Genomic DNA, 20170 nt, shown 5'->3' on the forward strand with positions numbered 1-20170 from the left:
ATTAGTAAATAATGTGAAAAGTGAAAGTGTTAGTCACTCAGTCATATCCCACTCTTTGTGACCCCATAGACTGTAGCCCTCCGGTCTCCTCTGTCCATGGAATTCCCCAGGCAAGAATACTTAAGTAGATAGCCATTCTCTTCTCCAAGGCATCTTCCTAACCCAGGGATTGAACCCAGGTCTCCTGCACTGCAGGTGGATTCTTTACTATCTGAGCCACCAGAGAAGCCCATTAGTAAATAATGGTAGCATCCATTTAGTGAGTACTTACAGGTATCATTATCCTCATTTTACAAACAAAGAAACTTTAAAGAGGCCTTTCACTCGGGGTCATACTGCTTTTCTTTTTTTTTTCACAATTCAAAAGACTTTTCCTTCAGAAATGATATTTTAATAAAATAATTTGTTTCAAGCATCAAGAACATTTTTAATATATAATAAAAATTTAAAACAAAAAATTTTCAAATGTTGATATCAGAGTTTATAAAAGTCTTTAAAATGTTCTATGTAAATTTTGAAATGTAGATAGGAAGAAAACTATTAAAAGTAGCAAAACATGTAATAATTCTGATAATTTTAGTATAATTGAATTAGTAAATGATTTCAATATGAAGTTTGCATCTGATTTCATGGCATATCACAGGGCTTAATTGAATTTTTTTATTAAACTTTTTATTTTGTGTTGGGATATGGCCAGTTAACAATATTGTGATAGTTTCAGGCGGACAGCAAAGGGACTGAGCCATACATATACATGCATGCATTCTCCCCCACTGCTCAAGGTCATACTTTTGATGGAATGAGGTTTGAAGCCGTGTCTCTGATTCTTAGTTGTGTGCTTTTATACTGTTACTACGACCACAGTAACCATCCAGCTTTCCCACTCCTGGATCTACACCTCAGCTGGCATTTCATCCACAGGAAGGAGAAGGGCAGTGAATAAACTCGCCTTTACTTCCATCTCGGCCTGGACGACTCTCCCTCCATAGACCATTAGGGTGAGGGGCGAACAGTTGAAGTCTTAGAATCCTTACCTGCCTTGAGTCAGCTCACAGCTGGATTGTAGAGGGCTGGAAGTTGCCAAACATGCAGCTATTTTATAAGGAAGATGAGAAATATCAATAACCTCAGATATGCAGATGACACCACCCTTATGGCAGAAAGTGAAGAAGAACTAAAGAACCTCTTGATGAAAGTGAAAAAGGAGAGTGAAAAAGTTGGCTTAAAGCTCAACATTCAGAAAACTAAAATCATGGTATCCGGCCCCATCACTTCATGGGAAATAGATGGGGAAACAGTGGAAACAGTGTCAGACTTTATTTTTCTGGGCTCCAAAACCACTGCAGATGGTGACTGCAGCCATGAAATTAAAAGACGCTTACTCCTTGGAAGGAAAGTTATGACCAACCTAGACAGCCTATTAAAAAGCAGAGACATCACTTCGCCAACAAAGGTTCGTCTAGTCAAGGCTATGGTTTTTCCAGTGGTCATGTATGGATGTGAGAGTTGGACTATAAAGAAAGCTGAGAGCCGAAGAATTGGTGCTTTTGAACTGTGGTGCTGGAGAAGACGCTTGAGAGTCCCTTGGACTGCAAGGGGATCCAACCAGTCCATCCTAAAGGAGATCAGTCCTGGGTGTTCATTGGAAGGACTGATGCTGAAGCTGAAACTCCAATACTTTGGCCACCTGATGCGAAGAGCTGACTCATTTGAAAAGACTCTGATGCTGGGAAAGATTGAGGGCAGGAGGAGAAGGGGACAACAGAGGATGAGATGGTTGGATGGTATCACTGACTCAATGGACATGGGTTTGGGTGGACTCCGGGAGTTGGTGATGGACAGGGAGGCCTGGCGTGCTGCAGTTCATGGGGTCACAATGAGTCGGACACGACTGAGCAACTGAACTGAACTGAACAGAAACCTTTGCTTGGGAAGGACTGAACATGAACTTGCTTCTGCTTTATCCTCAGTGACACAGCATTCCTTGTCCATCAGACATGCCCATTTTTTACCAGTAAGACTTAGCCATTTGTAAACGTAATCATCACTTATGACACAGCATTTTAGTCCACACCTGGTGCCCCCGGTGGTTATCTGTGCCTGGTGATCGCAGTGAGAGTTAGGAAAGAAATGGATCCCGGGCTCACCTGTGAGTAAGCTGTCCATGAGATTCCTGGGCAGTATCTCTAGGACCAGCAAGTTACCCACACCTTGCCTGGGGAGACTTGGAACGTTTCTAGAACAGTAATTCTTTATGGGGTTGTTTTGATCATTCGCTCAGAATAACTGTGTTGAAGTTCCACTGGTGCCAGGCACATTATCAGGTACCAGTGACATAGCAGGGAACAAAATAGTTAAGGACCTTTACATCTCAAAACAATTTTAGGTAGTGATCAGTGCTGTGAAGACAACACAAGAATCTAATGTAATAGCACAGGGGTGGGGTTGCTACTCTAGATTGCTTGGTCAGGGAAAGTCTCAGAACAGGTGGCATTGGAGCTGAGGCCTAAGTGTTAAGGATCCAGTCATTCCAAGCTGTGAGAGGAAAAGCTTTTGAGACCTAACAGCAAATGCACAGCCTTAGACAGGACCAAGCTCTGCTTATCTGAGGAGGCAAAGAGAGAGCTAGTGTGGCTGGCAAGTGGCATGAAATAGGTCAGAGAGGTAGTCAGGGGCCAAACCATGTAGACCAGGGCCTTTATTCTCAGGCTCTAGGAAGCCGCTGATGGATTTTAGTGGGCACTGACATGACCTGTTGTGCATTTACAAACTATTACTCTGAGTGCAGTTTGAAAACCAAACAGTAGTGAAGTAAGAATAGAAATAGGAAAACCAGTCCAAAGTCAACTGCAGCAGTTCAAGCAGGAGATGGTGGTGGCGTCGGAGAAGAGGAATGGACAGCCACAGGATAGAAGTGCAGTGGGAGAGGACAGAACTCGCTGGTGGACTCAGTGGGATAGGGAGATTTTGAGCACAGTGGCTGGTACACATAAAGCGCTCAATAAATTATAGTTGTTGACTGTTGTTATTAGCCAACAGCCTAGTATCAAACACCAAGAGAACAAGCTTGGGAAGCAATCTGAACCCATTCAAGTGGCAGAATGTCATGCATGTGTGAGAGCGGCGTTGGCTCTTCTCTCTTGTTAATAAATGGCATTCTTAGAGAAAATGAGGCTTGCAAATATGATGATATGTTCAGGAACCAGAAACTCATGTTCAATTCATCTCATATTCAATAGAGGCCTTATTTAACTTGTGGCCTCTCTTAGCTTTGATTTCTTCATCTATAACTATACAATGTCCTGGGCACTTTCCAGGTGCCAGGTTCCATGCCCAGCTCTCTCTACATAGGTCCAGCAGTCTCTCTCTACATTAATCAGCTGATCCTTCCAGTAACTCTTCTAGGTAGGTACTAAGTTGTCTTCCATTTCCAGGTAGGAACACTAAACTCAAAATCCAACAACTAGTAAATGGCAAAGCTGTGACTCAAACCTAGGTGTTCCTAACTCTTAAATCCACATTCATAACCCTCTGTGAGATGAGAAGTAGATTCTGAGAGTTGGTGTGCTTCCAATTTCCAACTTTCTACAACTTCCGGACCTCAATTTAAGGTCATCTTGGGACTCAAAACTACTGAGAACTAATATGGGACATTTGGGGGAAAAAGCCTACTATTCATACAGAGATTAGAGATTTATGTCAAGAGTGTATTTATTTACTGATCCTTTCTCCTCTCCCTTTGGTAACTTGTAAGATACAGCAGCTGAGGCAACAGGAAATTTGAAGTCCAGCATTTTATTAAATCTTATGTTTAAGATTTCTGTGGAAGGAAACTGCTTGAGAGAGATTTGGTTTCTGTTATGCACTTGCCAAGAAAAGATGAGGAAACTGGGTCAGGTGGATTTCCTGAAGGTGCAGGAAGCAGGGAAGGTAAACCCTTGAGCTATTTTCTGCTTCTAAACCCCACCCCCTGGAGTTGCCCAGGGCCTAATGGAGGCTCTGGGAAGAGTTCCTTTCAGCCTTCACGACAGGAGGTCGTCGGTTATGTGAAATCCAGCAGTAGTGGAAGGGAGGGGAGGTTGGGGAAGACCAACAGATTGGCAGAGAAAAAGGAGAGCTTGCAGCCCGCATGGCATTTCCCTCTTGAAGTTCAACAGAAAACCAAATAGTAGCCTAGAAGTTATTGCAGAGAGAAGAAACACACACCATCTCATTCCCACAGACACTGGAACTGCCCCACGTTGGCAAGGGTGAGGGGAAGATGGGCATTCTCATTCCTATTTGAGTAATGATTGTAAATCAGTACAGAATGATTTCTGGAGTGCATTTTGACAATAGTAGATCAATACTTTTACAAACGCATATCCTTTGCTTGTTGAGTAATACCTGATTCTTGGACTGGGACAGGAAATCTAGAGAATGAGGCTGTAGTGTTTGTAGTGTAGGAAAGTAAGGAAGTGTTTCCGCAAAACCTCAAAGCAAACCTCACATTCATGAGGGTGTGTCAGAGGTGACCAGATTGGACTATTACTAATACAAGAGCTCCCAAAGGCCAAAGCTGAACAATTTGAGTAACAAAATAAAGTAGCATTGGATTATAACCCAAATGTACAAATAAGTATCTGTGAGTCCATACTGATGTAAACAAATAATCCATAAATAAATAAATGAAGAATAGACAGATCTCATGTTCAGAAAACTTCAAATGATTTTCAGTACTCTGCCTTCATCCAAGGGGAGCATAAGTCCTCACTCCTTAGGTGTAGTTGCTCATCATGACTTCTTTCCAAAGAGTACAGTAGATGAAGGGGGAAAAAGAGTAACTTTCCAGTGGAAAACCTTTAACAAGTACTAGCTCAGCCAGGTGATCAAGGTCAACATCAACAGCATGTGGTATCAATAGCACGTGCCCTTGATACGATGGGATCAGAACAGCACTGCACTTCTGTGATTTTCCTTCTTAAGACCCATAACCATGAGAAGAACTTGAGACAAATCCCAAATGAGAGACATTCTCCCAAATATCTGACCAGCACTTCAGCACTTCTCAACACTGTCAAGGTCATCAAAAACAAGAAAGTCTAAGAAACTGTCAAAGCCAAAACAAGACTTAGGAGACCTGATGACCAAATATAATGTAGTATCTCGAGTGGAATTCGGAACAGGAAAAAGGACATTAGGGAAAAAGCTAAGGGGATCTGAATCAACTATAGACATGATATATGTTTATATAAGTATTAATACTTATATCAATACTTTAATATTATATTAAATATTATATAAGTATATATATTTATATAATAAGTATTATATAATACTTATAGAAGTATTAATACTAGTTTATATAATTATTAATACTAGTATACCAAATTTGTTGATTCATTCTAACAAATGCACTAATGTAAGATAATAATATTAAAGGAAACTAGATTTTGGAACCCTCTGTACCATCCTTGTAATTTTCCCTTTGACCCAGGAGTTTCCCTTCAGGCAGTTTTTCCTTTGGAAATAATTAAGGGTGAACCTAAAGATTCACCAATATGAATATGGATCACAGAGTATGTAGGTAATAGTGAAAAGGTAGAAATAATTGGTGTCCAATATTAGGTATGATAAATCTGTACAACTTAATCATGAATCATAACCTTATAGAACTATATTTCTTGATAAGGAACAGTATTCGTGATTGATAGTTGAAACAGAAAAGTAGACTATGAAAGAACGTATTGAAATATATAATTTTACATATGCATAGGAGGTGTATAGGGGCTTCCCAGATGGTGCTAGTGGTAAAGAACCCACCTGCCAATGCAGGAGACAGAAGAGATATGGGTTGGATCCCTGGGTCGGGAAGATGCCCTGGAGGAGAGCATGGCAACCCATTCCCATATTCTTGCCTGGAGAACCCCATGCACAGAGGAGCCTGGCGGGCTAAAGTCCAGGGGGTCCGCAAAGAGTAGGACATGACTGAAGCAATTTAACATGCACAGGAAGGGTATAAATGAATATATTTCTATGTGTTAATCATCAGTGAATAACACCATGGGTTTTTTTTTTTTTTCCTTTTTACAAAAGCAGTACTTGTTTGCTCCAGAAAGTACAGATCAACAAAAAACAAGAAGTTACTTTCTAATTAAAAGAAAAATGGTTGGGGTTAATTCCATTATAAATCCAGCAGCAGCAGTAGCAGAAGTCTCAGTCCTACAGAAGGGAGTTCTGGGAACAGATGGAACACTGGCAGGCTAAGAAGCCTGCCCGGTACTTCTGTTCAGGGATTTCCTTATCAAAGGGCACTGCCTGAACAGGCCTGCTGGTGCCTGTCCGTCCTCCATAGAAAAGGGCCGCCACCCACACAGCCTCTGTGGAGTGTGAGAAAGGCAGCCACCTGTCAAACGATAAACAGGTTGCACGGTACATAGAGATCAAACTTAGCACTGTGGTCAGTGTGTGAATCTGTGGCCACTGGAACCCCAAGCCTCTCTCAGAGGTGCCTACCCCAGTCTATAGGGGCAGAGGCAGCTGGGAGGGCTGAGAGACAAACCCAGTGTCTATTTCCTTCTCCTTCCATAGTCATCCTACCCTTAACTAGAAATTTTTCATCTTAAAAAAGAACTTGCATGTACCTTCCAATTCATTACAACAACCCTTGCTGCTGCTGCTGCTAAGTCGCTTCAGTCATGTCCGACTCTGTGCGACCCCATAGACAGCAGCCCACCAGGCTCCCCTGTCCCTGGGATTCTCCAGGCAAGAATACTGGAGTGGGCTGCCATTTCCTTCTCCAATGCATGAAGGTGAAAAGTGAAAGTGAAGTAGCTCAGTCCTGTCTGACTCTGAGCAACCCCATGGACTGCAGCTTACTGGGCTCCTCCGTCCACGGGATTTTCCAGGCAAGAGTACTGGAGTGGGGTGCCATCGCCTTCTCCAACAACAACCCTTAGAGGTAGATAATTACTATCTCATTTTTCAGGTAAAAATGGAACCTAGAGCTCTTAAATGGCTATCTCTTACCATCTGGGTTACCAAGGGTCAGAGGATCAGGTTTATGTCTCTCCTTTTACACTAGTGCAGTTTCATATCTGAGGGTCCTAGAATCTTCATAGGCTAGATCTACCATTTGCAAGCTGTGTACTTCAAGCAAGTCACGTAGCTGCTCTTAGCCTCAGTGTTTTCATCTGTAGGATGGAAAAAGTCACTATCAGGGTTTAGTGAGATTGTATATATAAATTGCTTAGCTCAGTGCCTAGAACATGAAGTCACCCGTCTGCGAACAGTGGTTATTATTGAAGGAGAGAAGATTAATGGGATAAAGTGTAAAGGGATCTAGAGAGAAAAGTGCCCTTCTCCCTGTTTCCTGTAATTTGCGAAGAAAGATGCAACAAGGCTGGTGCCACTTTAGACTTCAAGAACCACGATGAATTAGATTACCAGAGCTTACTGAACTAGGGTCTGCCCTAGGTCTTGAGCAAGCGCTACCGTTCATCAACCTGGCATTTGGGCCCAGCCAGAAAAAGAGGTGAAAGAACTTGAACACTTGAGGTCAGCCTTCAGCTTGAGTTGGAGAAGCATGGAGCAAGAGGGTAGTGCACAGGAAGGAAGAGAAAAAACGTACAAGTGAGAGCTAATTAGCCCAGCGAGTGTGTAAGCCAGGAAGGAGCTTCACTTTTGTCTGGTTTGAAATTTTGTAAATTTCATTAAGGTGAAATTCACCAGATGAGGAAATGAGGTGACACAGCAAAGCCAGGACTAGAAGTATGGGGTCCTCTCATGTATTTCTCAGTCATCCCAGGATAAACTGAGGACACTTTGCTTTATATTTGTATCTCTTTTAAATTTATATTTATATCTCTTAAAACTAATTTGTATTAGTCCTACAGTCAGTCAGTCAGTTCAGTCACTCAGTCATGTCTGGCTCTTTGCAACCCCATGGACCGCAGCACACCAGGCCTCCCTGTCCATCACCAACTCCCAGAGCTTACTCAAACTCATGTCCATTGAATCGGTGATGCCATCCAACCATCTCATCCCCTGTCGTCCCCTTCTCCTCCTGCCTTCAATCTTTCCCAGCATCAGGGTCTTTTCCAATGAGTCAGCTCTTTGCATCAGGTGGCCAAAGTATTGGAGTTTCAGCTTCAGCATCAGTCCTTCCAGTGAATATTCAGGACTGATTTCCTTTAGGATGGACTGGTTGGATCTCCCTGCAGTCCAAGGGACTCTGTAGAGTCTTCTCCAACACCACAGTTCAAAAGCATCAATTCTTCAGCACTCAGCTTTCTTTATAGTCCAACTCTCACATCCATACATGACTACTGGAAAAACCACAGCTGCAGCTAATTATGAGTTCTGATTCCTTCTAGCACAGTAACCCCCTCACCTGCATCCCAGGCTGTTGGGACTGGTGTGTTGGGAGACAGGCGTGGCATCTCTCCTCTGGCTGGTGGAGGAGTGTTTCTGATCTGGGTGTTTGGCCCATCCCCCAGCTGGGCTGAACAGGCACTCACTGGAAGTGAGCCACTGCAGCCTTAGATGGTGAATGGAGACTTCCCATTAGTTCCTCACACAGTACCTGTGTGGCTTCATTTGTGAAGAACCCCACATCTATCGTTTGGAATCCCAGCTGAGTCTAGCTTTCCTCTCTTGTTGATACCTCTTAATTTCTCCATCTTCATGAGTGAAAAATCCTTTCACAGCAATAATAATAAATAGCCAAGGACTCAGCAGTGTAAGTGATGCCAAATCGAATTAAGTTGTATTATATTCTCAGGAAAAGAAAGTAACTTGCGAGATCAGAGTACTTACCCACCTCATTTATTAACTTCCTCGTATAAGCGTCCATGGGGACGGAAGCTGAAAACCTGAGCTGCCTTTCTATATGGACTATCTAAAAGCTTGTCAGGCAGGGAAACACTCTTCCATCATAATCACTTTATCAGCGGGTGTTGAGGGGCTCAGTAGGACAGGCGCTTGTGGCCTGCTTCTAACAATGCCTTCAGCTTCACAGGCACAACAAGACCGAAGGGACTGTTCTCGGGGAGGTGCACCCCGCTGGCAGAGCAGACACAACGGTCTGCTGGCGGGGCTGCTTAGTCTCCCTCTGTCACCTGGACCCCTACCCCCAGCAGGTGTTCAATGTCAAATCACTCACCCAGTCACGATGTAGAAATTCTCCGTTCCTTTAGCTATTCTTTTTGTTCTTACACCCCCAAAAATAATTTAGAAAAAAATCATGTGTCTTCTTGCCCATTTTAACTCCTAAAATTATACATCAAGTTTAGATGGTTGAAAAGGATGTGGTTTCTGACATAGTGTGTTGCTTTATATACATTTTTGTCAAAACTTTGACACTACAGATACAGCTTTTTAAATTTATAGGCAAGATCCTCTGTATAATCTCATGGGCAAAGATGATTTGTATGGTCAAACCATCCAGCCAAATCAGTTTTGCTTTCTGTCAGATCCAAGTCTGGTTTCTTTTTTTTTTTTTTCAATTAAAATGAACATATTAGTACACATTTCATGACAAGCGTCTGACTTCTGAATATGAATTCTTAGATCCGTGGATAGACAGATAAAGGTACACAGCTTTGCCAGGAGTTTACTACCCAGATAAAATAAGGGATTATATCCTTCACTATTTCTTACCCTGCTCTCATAGAAGCAAGGCTTTCTAAAATTGTCCTATGGTGAGATTCAGTAGGATGAGGGATATGCATTTCTTTTCTGAGGTGGAGGTACGGTGATTGTAAAAAGTGAGAGTGACTGAAGACGGAACCTGTAGATCACAAGCATGTTCTGGGAGAGGTCGGTTTTAAGAAAGAGTATATATGGAAGGTACAGATCTGGACATTGATTTCCTTTGAATTAGCCATGAGCAGATAACCTCCTGGGAGATCACTGGGTACCACAGAGGCGTGTGTGCCCTAGTCTCAGAACCTCCGCTTTTGGATACACCAGCACACTCTAACTGGGTCAGTCTGCGACTGAGGCCAGTGAACTGGATTCACAGTGTCTGTCCTCACCAGTGTTTTTCAGGGACTGACTTTTCTAGAGATCTGTCAAATAGAACCTGGAGGAGGGCCTGGCAACCCACTCCCGTCTTGCCTGGAGACGGACTCTGCCCCGTGGACAGAGGAGCCTGGCGGACTATAGTCCATGGGGTCACAAAGAGTCAGACATGACTGAGTCAAGCAGAGGGTCGGAAGCAGGGAGCTCAGCCCTTCTTTCTATTCAGTATCCATAGGTCTGTCTCTGGTTAGACTGTCGCACTCCAGAACTTTAAGGATTTTTTAAGGACATGTGGGGACAGGAGCACACATGCTCTGCAGCGTAGCATCTCAGATGCTAGAAGAGCAGTGTGGAAGGAAAGTTAGGCAGATGCTGCTTCCGGAGCAGAAAGGCAGGGTGAAGAAGGAAGCCGGCATTGTGTTTATACTGCATAAAATACAGAACTCTCACAGTAACCCCAAAAGATACACAGCATTACCTCGAGGAAACTGAGACCCAGAGAGGTTGATCGGCTCACCCCAAGTCCCACAGCCCGTTAGTGCCAGAGTGAGTGGGATTTTGAATCCAGTTTAGTTTGGTGACTTCAAAGCCATTATATAGCACTGCTTCTCTCGTGGTTAGTATCTACTACAGAACGGGCTATCTAATACCCTTAGTTTATTCTCAAAACAGCAGTAACTAAACAAACACTTTAAAGATTTCTGAGTATCCCTCCAATTATAAATGCAGTGTGAGGGGTAGAGGATGATAAGTGGCTAAGATGGAAGACAATGTTTCTTCCCTTGGAGAAGTAAAGGCTCCTACAGACTAAGATAAAATCCTGTGAACACAGATCAGCTCATATGCAGAGTAAAGAAGGAGCATTCAAATGATATCTCACGCCAGTTATACTGTGTGACCCTCCAGGAGAGATCACACACAAGGTGAACAGAGCTCTGTGCTATAGATTCAGTTATATTTTTTTCTTCTTTGTTGTCGTATAAAAGCCAGGATATTAATTGTGAAAATTACGTGAAGCTTTATGTGAAGATGCTATTCTGGACAAAAATATTTCTCTCCTTCTACCCCCCATCTCTCTCTCTCTTTTTCTCTCTCTTTCCCCTCATCCCGCCCCACCCCATACCCTCCCTCACCTACTGGACTGTAAAGTCCATGAGGGCCACACTGTGATTTCATCTTACTCACTGTTGCGCCTAGTGCCATGACTAATACAGAGTGTACAGTGAAATTAACCAGTCACGTGGACTTCCCTGGTGGCTCAGTGGTAAAAAAATCTGCCCGCCAATTCAGGAGACATGGGTTCAATCCCTGGATCAGGAAAATCCTCTGGAAAAGGGCATGGCAACCCATTCCAGAATTCTTGCCTAGGAGATCCCATGGAAAGAGGAGGCTGAAAGGCTACAGTCCATGCGGTCACAAAAGAGTTGGTGCCAGAATCCCAAGGTCTTATGCTTTTAAACTGTGATGTGAGTGTGACCATTCAGGCCCCATAACAGATCTCTTTCAGGATAATGAGAAAAGATTTTATCTGTAAGGGCTTCTGATCTTTTCCCCAAGTCAACTCCGCATGTCTTATAGTAAGGGACCTGGCCACTTGAAAGGAACTTAAACTTATTTATAATTTCATTATACTTTAGCTTTGGGAGGTTGTTGACCCCTTTTTGAGTATAATGAAGATTATGGCCTCTGTCCGACAAGGAACACACAGACAAAATCTTGTATACAATTTCAGTAGGTTCATGAACCCTCTAAACTATGTATCTCAAGTTAAGAATGCTAAAAAGTGAGCCGCAGTTTAAGAGAAGGGCACATGCTGATGCTAGACCTCTCAGATTTGAAGGAAAATGGACAAAAGAACATTGAGCTTGCTTTGGATATAATACCAGAGGGGAGACTATGGCGCCAGTTCCAACTGTGCCTTGATTCTGCCAAGGCACTCTCATGAAAGACCCTTTGTTCCCTTTGGGACAGATGCCACCAAACACTGCTCCTTAATGACAGTTCACTGACCAGCCCCTCCAAGCGTGCACCCTTCCTCCCAAGACTGGACAACAGGCAGAAAGAGGGAATACAATAGGCCAGTGGAATAGGGCAGAGTTTGGATAGTGAAGGCTGCTGGGTTGGCTCTTTCGGCTCCTAGAGTACACTTGCCTTAATTTCAGGTTCCGTGTCTTAAAATGCTTTCACCCTTAGCAGCAGTTCTACAGGTCTGTTGTCAAGAGTATTTTTCCCTTACAGTCTTTCCCAAGTGGATGCAAAACAGCCCTAATTTTATATAGACATAGACAATCCGTCATGAGGTTAAAAAAACAAATTTCTAGATCATAGCTGGGAGCTAAGGCACCCCAGGCCTTTCTTCTTCCTAACTCCTGTCTTGACCAGAGGAAGGAGATTTTCCCTCCCTTCCAAGTATCCTAACCTGACTCTGTGAGACTTTCTCCAGCCAAAACTAATCCCTAAGTTTCAAGGACACAGATCTTATCTGTGGCTAAGGATTTTACATCTCTCAGAGCTTTGCTTTCCTCATTTGCCAAATGGGGAACATAATGATATTAATAGTAGTCCCTGCATCCTACGATTGTTGTGAGGAGTAATAGTAAGAATGGGCGAGGAGCGCTTAGCTTGGTGTCCCAGCACACTTGATCAAGCTGACTCTTATTATTTTCAGGATGTTGCTGTTGTCAGTCACTGAGTCGTGTCTGACTCTCATGACCCCATGAACTGCTGCACACCAGGCTTCCCTGTCTTTCACTATTTCCCGGAGTTTGCTCAGAGTCATGTCCATTGAGACGACGATGCCATCCAACCCTTTCATACTCTGTCGCCCCCTTCTCCTCTTGCCCTCAATCTTTCCCAGCATCAGGATCTTTTCCAGTGGGTCAGCTCTTCACATCCAGTGGCCACAGTATTAAAGCTTCAGCTTCAGCATCAGTTCTTCCACTTCTCCCAGTATTCAGGGTTGCTTTCCTTTAGGATTGACTAGTTTGATCTCCTGCTGTCCAAGGGACTCTCAAGAGTCTTCTCCAGCACCCCAGTTCAAACACATCAATTCGTCGGTGCTCAGCCTTCTTTATTTTCAGGATAGTGACCCCTAGAAGTGGTGGAGGAGGATAAACCAGGCAAGTTTGCTACTTTTTACTGACCCTGCCTTTTTCTTGTGCTAGTATCTGTATCAACAGTGTTCTCTCCAAGGACCAAGCCAGCAAGTCTCTAACCCTCAGCAGCTGACCTTCTAGCTGTGCTTCTAAGACTCACAACTCATTTTTTGGCCCCTGACATACCACCAACACCCAAGATGCCCTGATCAAGGCAGCTTTGAATGACTGTTCCTTTCAGCACCTTCCTTCCCTCCCTTCCCATTTTTATTTCTCACTCCCTTTTAGAAACAGCTATTTATTGAACACTTCTGTATGCGTAGCACAGTACTAGTGCCAGATAAACAGTCATCGATAAAATAGACAGCACTGCTCCTCTTTTTATGCTCTAGCGGGGGTAGAGGGAAGCGTAAATAGCAAACAAATGATCTATAGGACGTGATAAGGGCTATGAAAGAAATAAGATGGAGATGGACAGTGACCAAGGAGCTGACTGAGATAGAGGACCTTCTCTGAGGTGGTGACACCTGAATCCAGTGACTGTGCCTGTGGCATGAATTGAAACCTTGGTTTTATTCCAAGTGAGAAGTGCCACTGGGTGTACAGAGTGATAGCTTCTCTTTGCTTTTCTCTTCTAACAATAGGTGGCTTTAAGGTTTGTGTGTGTGCTCAGTCGCGTCCGACTCTTTGTGATCCTATGACTGTAGCCGGCCAGGCTCCTCTGTCCATGGGATTATCCAACCAAGAACACAGGAGTGGGTTCCCATTTCCTCCTCCAGGGGATCTTCCCAGCCAAGGGATTGAACCCACGTCTCCTGGGTTGCCTATATTGGCAGGCAGATTCTTTATCACTGAGCCACCTAGGAAGCCCTGGCTTTAAGGCTTAGGGGAAGTCAGACTCCCAATTTTTACCAGCTATTTATTTTGTCAAGCTAAAAACAATACTATGACAAATCACTTGTTCCTTTAAATAGCTATTCACCTATTGTGTACTAGGCACAGGGATTTTACCTGTATTATCTTATTTATTCCTCCAGTAACCTGAGAAAGTAGATTTCATTATCATCATTATCACTGCAGTCAAATAAAGAAATCAGAACAGGGAGAGGTGCAAAAGCATGCCGCTGGCCACAGTGCCCGAAGTGGTAGCGCTGGAATCCAGGGGGCTCTGACAGCAGAGCCTGTGCCTGCAGAGCCTGTGCCTGCTGTCAGTAGCCAGGAGGGTCTCCCGTCTTGTGACGTCTCAACTCACTGGTTCTCCTTTCCTTTGTAGTGGCACCGATGAAGACTAGGGCACATGAAGGCCCGCCCTCCCCGGTGGAACACCCCCCTTCCCCTTGCGTGTATGTGACGGCGTGTGAGCAGCGGCTTCTGACCCCGGTGGAGGCTGCCCGGCAAGCAATATGCTTCCGCCAGATGCGTTCCCAGACCTGCAGCAGGCACAGAGCTCTCCAAGGAATGGCCAGCTTTACTGTTACTGACCGTGCTTCCCATTCTCTTGTCGTGGTAGGAAAAGGAAAAGTGCCCCCGTGCTCCACCAGGAGCAATTACAGGGTCCTCAGGTCATTCCCTCAACAGCTGCTTTGAACTTCCTCAGGAAAGCCAGTCCCTGTAACGGTGTATACCCAAACAGTATCACTTCATTAAGAAGGAGCTGAAATCATCTTGAAGGGCAGTCAGGATTTGTTTCCCTCTGTGCTAATGCCTCCCCCCCCACTTTATTCATATCGAAGCATGGAATAAATGAGGGGGAAAGTAGGGCTGAATCAACCCATGTAATTAGTCTCTACAAGTCCAATTATACATCTGTGAAAATGTGGTTTCATGAAATAAGACGGATGGCTTGAAAACCGACAGAGTTAAAAGTTAGAAATATATAAAGATATTTTTAGTACGTGAGGTTATCCTGGACTTCAGATTCATAATTCAATCCTGTGGAAATGAAAAAAAAAAAAAAGATTGAAGAGGTAGAAAGGAAATGACTTTTTCTAAAAAAAAAAAAAAAAAGAGGGGAGACCAAAAAGATCTGATTAAAAGTTGAAATCGAAATAAATATTTCTGAACTCAAATTGCCTAGGTTTCCAAAATAGTCGGTAAAGGATCTGATGGAACCTGAATTATTTGAGTGGATTCTGAGGTTTTAGGGGTCTCGCCACATCATGAAAGTCTGGAATGTGTGTCACAAATGGGAATTTGCACTGTAGGTTTTGCTCCTCTTCCCCTAGCTTAGCCTGATTTGGCTTCAGTGCAGAGTGGGGAGGATACTTGGCCCTCTGTGGTGTGTGAATTGAGCTCCACCCGCTGGCAGACAGACCTTCCTTTCAGTCCAGGGGAGGACCCCTCCGGCCCGGCACTCCCCACCTCTAGATCATCTCCCACCCCCTGCCTCTCCCCTCTTACACGCTGTGAGCGGAGACTCACCGTGGTTGGACTCTGGCCTCTCCCCACTCCTGAATCACATTTCCTTACAGCCAAGCTTTTTACTCCCAAGTAAGCAGTGATGTACTAGGGAACACAGAACTGTAAACTGAAGAGCATGCATCTTCTGCAGCAGCAGTTTTGACTTAACAAATGTTTTGGAGTCAGGGAATGATGTTATTTTCGGATAAAACAAACACAGTTACATTATGAAATAGAATGTTCATATACATAAACTGTAAAGATAAAACGGGAGACTTCGCAGAGGACTTTTATTTGCAAGTGGGCCGTGTGTTCCCCCTCCTCTGCCGTTAGTGGTATTTGGGTGTTCACTTCTGAGAAGTACAATTGGAACTGCATACATCCAAGAGCCTTGGGGCTTCTGCTGACTCAGGACCCAGACTCCTAGTGCTTCTGAGGCAGAACCAAAGGAGCCTGCATCGGGGGATCTTCCTCTTTTCCTGCCTGCCTGCCTGTGACCTGTACACCTGTCAACAAAGCTTTAGGGCCAACTGATGTGTGTGTGCAGAGTGGTTATGAGGTAGAAATAGTGCTTACTGTCGGAATCCTGTTTATATCACTGTTCAATCCTGTGCATGCTATGAAATGACTGTTTCTTTGACTCCAGGAAGCTACCAGGCGTATACGCTTCTCAGTTAAGAGTACCCCAGCTCACTAAATCATGAGGGACACTGGGGGCTGAGAGTGGTTTGGGCTGTTTTTTTTTTTCTCTTAAACTGGTGGCCAACAAATGGCTGAGACATGTTCGGTGCTTTACCTTTCTGCCCACAAAAAACTGGAGGTTTTGGCATACCACTAATTACATCCCCCAGCCACATCCAATGCAACTACCTTTAAAGGAAGACCAGTGGCCATTCTCAAAAAGAGTTTAAAAAATCAGAAGATTAAGAAGACTCTAGGATTTGGAAGCTTGTGTTGTCTTTCCCAGTAATCATTGTTTAATCTCCAAGAGGCAGCCTTATCTTAGCAATGGACAGCTTATTGGCTCCTCCATAACTGATCATAAGCTGTTACTTTAAATCAGTATTTGGGAAACCCAGGCATTTATGCAATGGATATGAATGGAAATATAAAAATACATACCAGCCTGTCTCAATAAATTATTATATCTCTATAATCCTCGAGGAAAGCACTTTGGCTTTTACCTAGAAAGGATTTCAGATCTGCTTTATGGGCTCCCGCTGTCTTCAGTACCTGATAAAACTTTAACCAGGGACGCATTAAACATGGCACAGCAGCTTCTGCCCAGGCTCCTGAGTTCCTGCTGGCAGCATCTATCAACACAAGAGCTAGGATGCTTCCTGCAGTGGTACCAGCTTCCCCAAAGCTGGAGCAGGCTGCTTGGCCTTAAGCCCCAGCACGAGGAGGCCTCCCTCCTACCAGGTCAGTAGAGTTGCTCCAAATTGTGTCCTGCCTGGCTGCAGGGTTTGCAGACATCCCTACGGAGAAGTCAGCAAAGGAGACAGGTAATGACTGTCTTCAGAATGAATTGGGTCCTCACAGCAATCCCTGGATGCCTTCCAAAAAGGTTGGGTATCCGAGGCTAAGAGGAGGTCTGATCTTTGATTTGGTGTCATTAAATCCAGGGCAATTCCAAAAAGTGCCTGGAGTCTCTGCTCTGACACCCCAAAAAGGGAAATGATTTTAAATATTGAGGACCCTGCACCAAGGCCCCTTTTCTCAGATGATAATACAGATTTGTAGGTAAGAGTTATTTGTCTTGAGTTACACAGCTAGGAAGTACGGGAGCCAGATTTTTGTACCCGGCTCTTCCTAACTCTGCTGCTGATGCTAAGTCGCTTCAGCCATGTCCGACTCTGGGTGACCCCATAGACGGCAGCCCACCAGGCTCCGCTGTCCCTGGGATTCTCCAGGCAAGAACACTGGAGTGGGTTGCCATTTCCTTCTCCCTTCTTAACTTATGTGTATCCCTAAAACACAGAAAAAGCTGTGGGTTCCCCTGCTACAGTCTGACCATTCCACTCTAAGGATTCTTTTCACAGTGACATTTCATGGCAGTAGTTTGGGCCCAGAAATGGCATCAGGGTAGCCTTATTCTTCCAGTTTAGCAGATACATTAAGTACATGTGGCTAACTTGAGCCTGCCCCCAGGAATGGGAGGAGGCCTTTCCTTTTTGGTGCCATCCCTCATAAATAAGGGGGAGTTGAAGCCATCTAGGCCAGTCACTGGGCTTCCCCAATGGCTCAACTGGTAAAACACCTGCCTGCCAATGCAGTAGATACAAGAGACGCAGCTTCGATCCCTGGGAGGAAAAGATCTGGAGAAGGAAATGGCAACCCACTCTAGTATTCTTGCCTGGAGAATCCCATGGACAGAAGAGTCTGGCAGGCTACAGACCAGGCTCAAAGAGTCAGACACTACTGAGCATGCACGCAGCCCATAAATAAAGTGTTTCTAGGCCATTAGGAGTGTGGAACTTCTCAGAAATAGTGAAAGTGAGCAGTGTTCTGCTCTCTATTTGAAAATGCCTGCTGCTGCAAAGGAAATCTTCATATTCTAGTAAGCCTAGCTAGTCTGTGCCCTGTGAGGATGTGGCAATTCAAAGTCCAGTGAATATAGACGTCCCTGCAAATACCTGATGCGTATATGTCCACATACACGCACTCTCAGTTTAACAACCAAGGGAACTGCAGAGCAGTCCCCTCATTATCTTACATACCACGCAGAGGTTGCTGCCGGCTCTGATCACAAGCGCCACCAGGTAAGGGAGCTGTGGTGCTTGCTCAAGAGATGCTTATAGGAAGGGCAGTGCCTCAGCAAAGGTTGTCAGCTCCTAAAGCTGAGCCAAGGTGACAGCCCTGAAGGAATTTACACTCCAGCCCTACTCCAGGATGTCTAATGATATGGGAAATTTGGATACCCAGCCATTTCGGTGACCTGAGAGTCTGAACACTCCAGTCAGGCCTGAGGGCATGGCTGAAGAATTCATAACTGGTGAGAGTGGTAGGGCTTAGGGAGCTCTTTCCTCCACCTAGACAATATTCTCTTGCCCATACCTGAAATTGGCACACTCACATAATAGCTGTTCGACACATGCTTTTCCATAAGAAAATCAGTTGCATGTTTACTATGTGCCTAGCACATCTAAAATCTCTTGTTTAAAAAACAAATCGATCTCATTATGAGTGGACTCAGCCTAGCCCTGAGAAAAACAAACCAAAAAAGGGCCTACAGAGGAGACTTTAGATCTCATTAATACTGCCTTTCCCAACAGTGTGTTGGAAGTCCCACTCCAGCTCATTCCAAGTCCCACTCCATCTCATGCCAAGAGCTATAAGGCCCAAGAACACACCAGAAACAGCAGAACAGGTGCCGGAGCAGGAAAATAAAAATAAATTAATTACAACACTTGTGGTATACTGGTACAGAAATGCCACAGGGCCAGGTCATACCATGCTGGGCTTGGTATGACCTTGAGGGGACAGCGGATTTATACTCCATGGGAGTATTAGCAACCAGTCTTTCTACAGTGACTACATGGATGGGGAGAACCAACGAATCCATCGTCCTCTGCCTGTTTACCTGCACACTGTCACATTCCCTCCTCCGTCATCTTCCCCTTTCACCCTTTACATTAAACAAGGGAACACTCAATCTTTCAAGGGAATTACACGTTTGAGTTAATGTTGCAGTATATCATTTTCTTGCTGTAAATTATTTTGTAAGAGAGATTTACCACTATCCCAGGATGTTTGGACTCGGTGCCCCTGTGCATTTGGAAATCAATAAACTATTCCTGGAAATACCATTTGTCTCTCAGAGTTTTGCACAAAGGACCATGTTAGGTGTAAATATTCACGGGGATCTGCACTCTTAACCATGATTATGCCGCACATGATGGTGGTTTGGTTATGAGAGATGGGATGCTTCTTCGCCCTGACTTCTCTGGAGTGACTTAGGAGGTCTCTGGGAGTTGCAGAAGGACAGATTGAAAATTCATAGTTATTTAAAGAGACGTTTTCTCCTCAAAGTGAAACGATCCATGCCTACATTAAATTTTCTGAGCAAAGTAGTTTATAAGGTAAAGAATGCTTGGTCCTGAATGATGTTTTCAAATAATGTTAAAGCTTTACAATTTGGATTAGCCCAAGGGGGTGATCAAACTTTAATCTTTACCATATTTTCTAGGGAAAAAGAAAATGTTTTCATAGAGCAAATTACAGTTAGGCCAGCAAAATCATCTTTGGCGAATCTTAGAAGTACACATTTGATACAACTGATGAAGAGATAGACTTAAGTTATAAATGAAGCAGTTCGCATCCGGTTTGTAATACTAGGAGCCAAGGATGCATTAAAACCAAGAGGCGAAATGTGAAAACTCAAGATAGTAGATACTGTATGAATTAGAAAGTACAAGTCCTACCTAAAGGTATTAAAATTCAGTTTTTAAAAACCTACCAGCAAGAGTGTCTGGAGGAGCTGCAGTTTATGAGCCCTGCTCTAAAACAATTTTTTTAACAAATTTGTCTCCATCAGACCCCTTTAGTTAGCTGGGGGCTGTATGAACTTTGGAGAAGTTGTTCCAGTAAGGGTTCTAGAGCAAGTCAGTCACCCAGGGTCACCCAGTGAGCCAGGCCAGCAGACTCCCTGTCTCCTGGAGTAACCATTAGGC

At 44.1% G+C, this 20170-nt stretch overlaps 1 protein-coding gene across 4 annotated transcripts in view; it reads left to right on the plus strand.

The window, feature by feature from the left end:
* The window catches only part of TRIM44 (tripartite motif containing 44), a 113784-nt gene extending 94478 nt beyond the window's left edge, over positions 1–19306 (plus strand). For 3 of the 4 annotated variants that reach the window (XM_061381141.1, XM_061381140.1, XM_061381143.1), the window contains one exon: positions 14371–19306. In XM_061381141.1, coding sequence (XP_061237125.1) covers positions 14371–14684 — 314 coding nt within the window. In that variant the 3' untranslated portion in view covers positions 14685–19306. The remainder of the gene's footprint in view (positions 1–14370) is intronic. The other variant, XM_061381142.1, reaches the window with a different exon arrangement.
* Positions 19307–20170: the final 864 nt, after the last annotated feature.

The sequence above is a fragment of the Bos javanicus genome, chromosome 15 (assembly GCF_032452875.1).
Source record: "Bos javanicus breed banteng chromosome 15, ARS-OSU_banteng_1.0, whole genome shotgun sequence".
Lineage (NCBI taxonomy): Eukaryota > Metazoa > Chordata > Mammalia > Artiodactyla > Bovidae > Bos > Bos javanicus.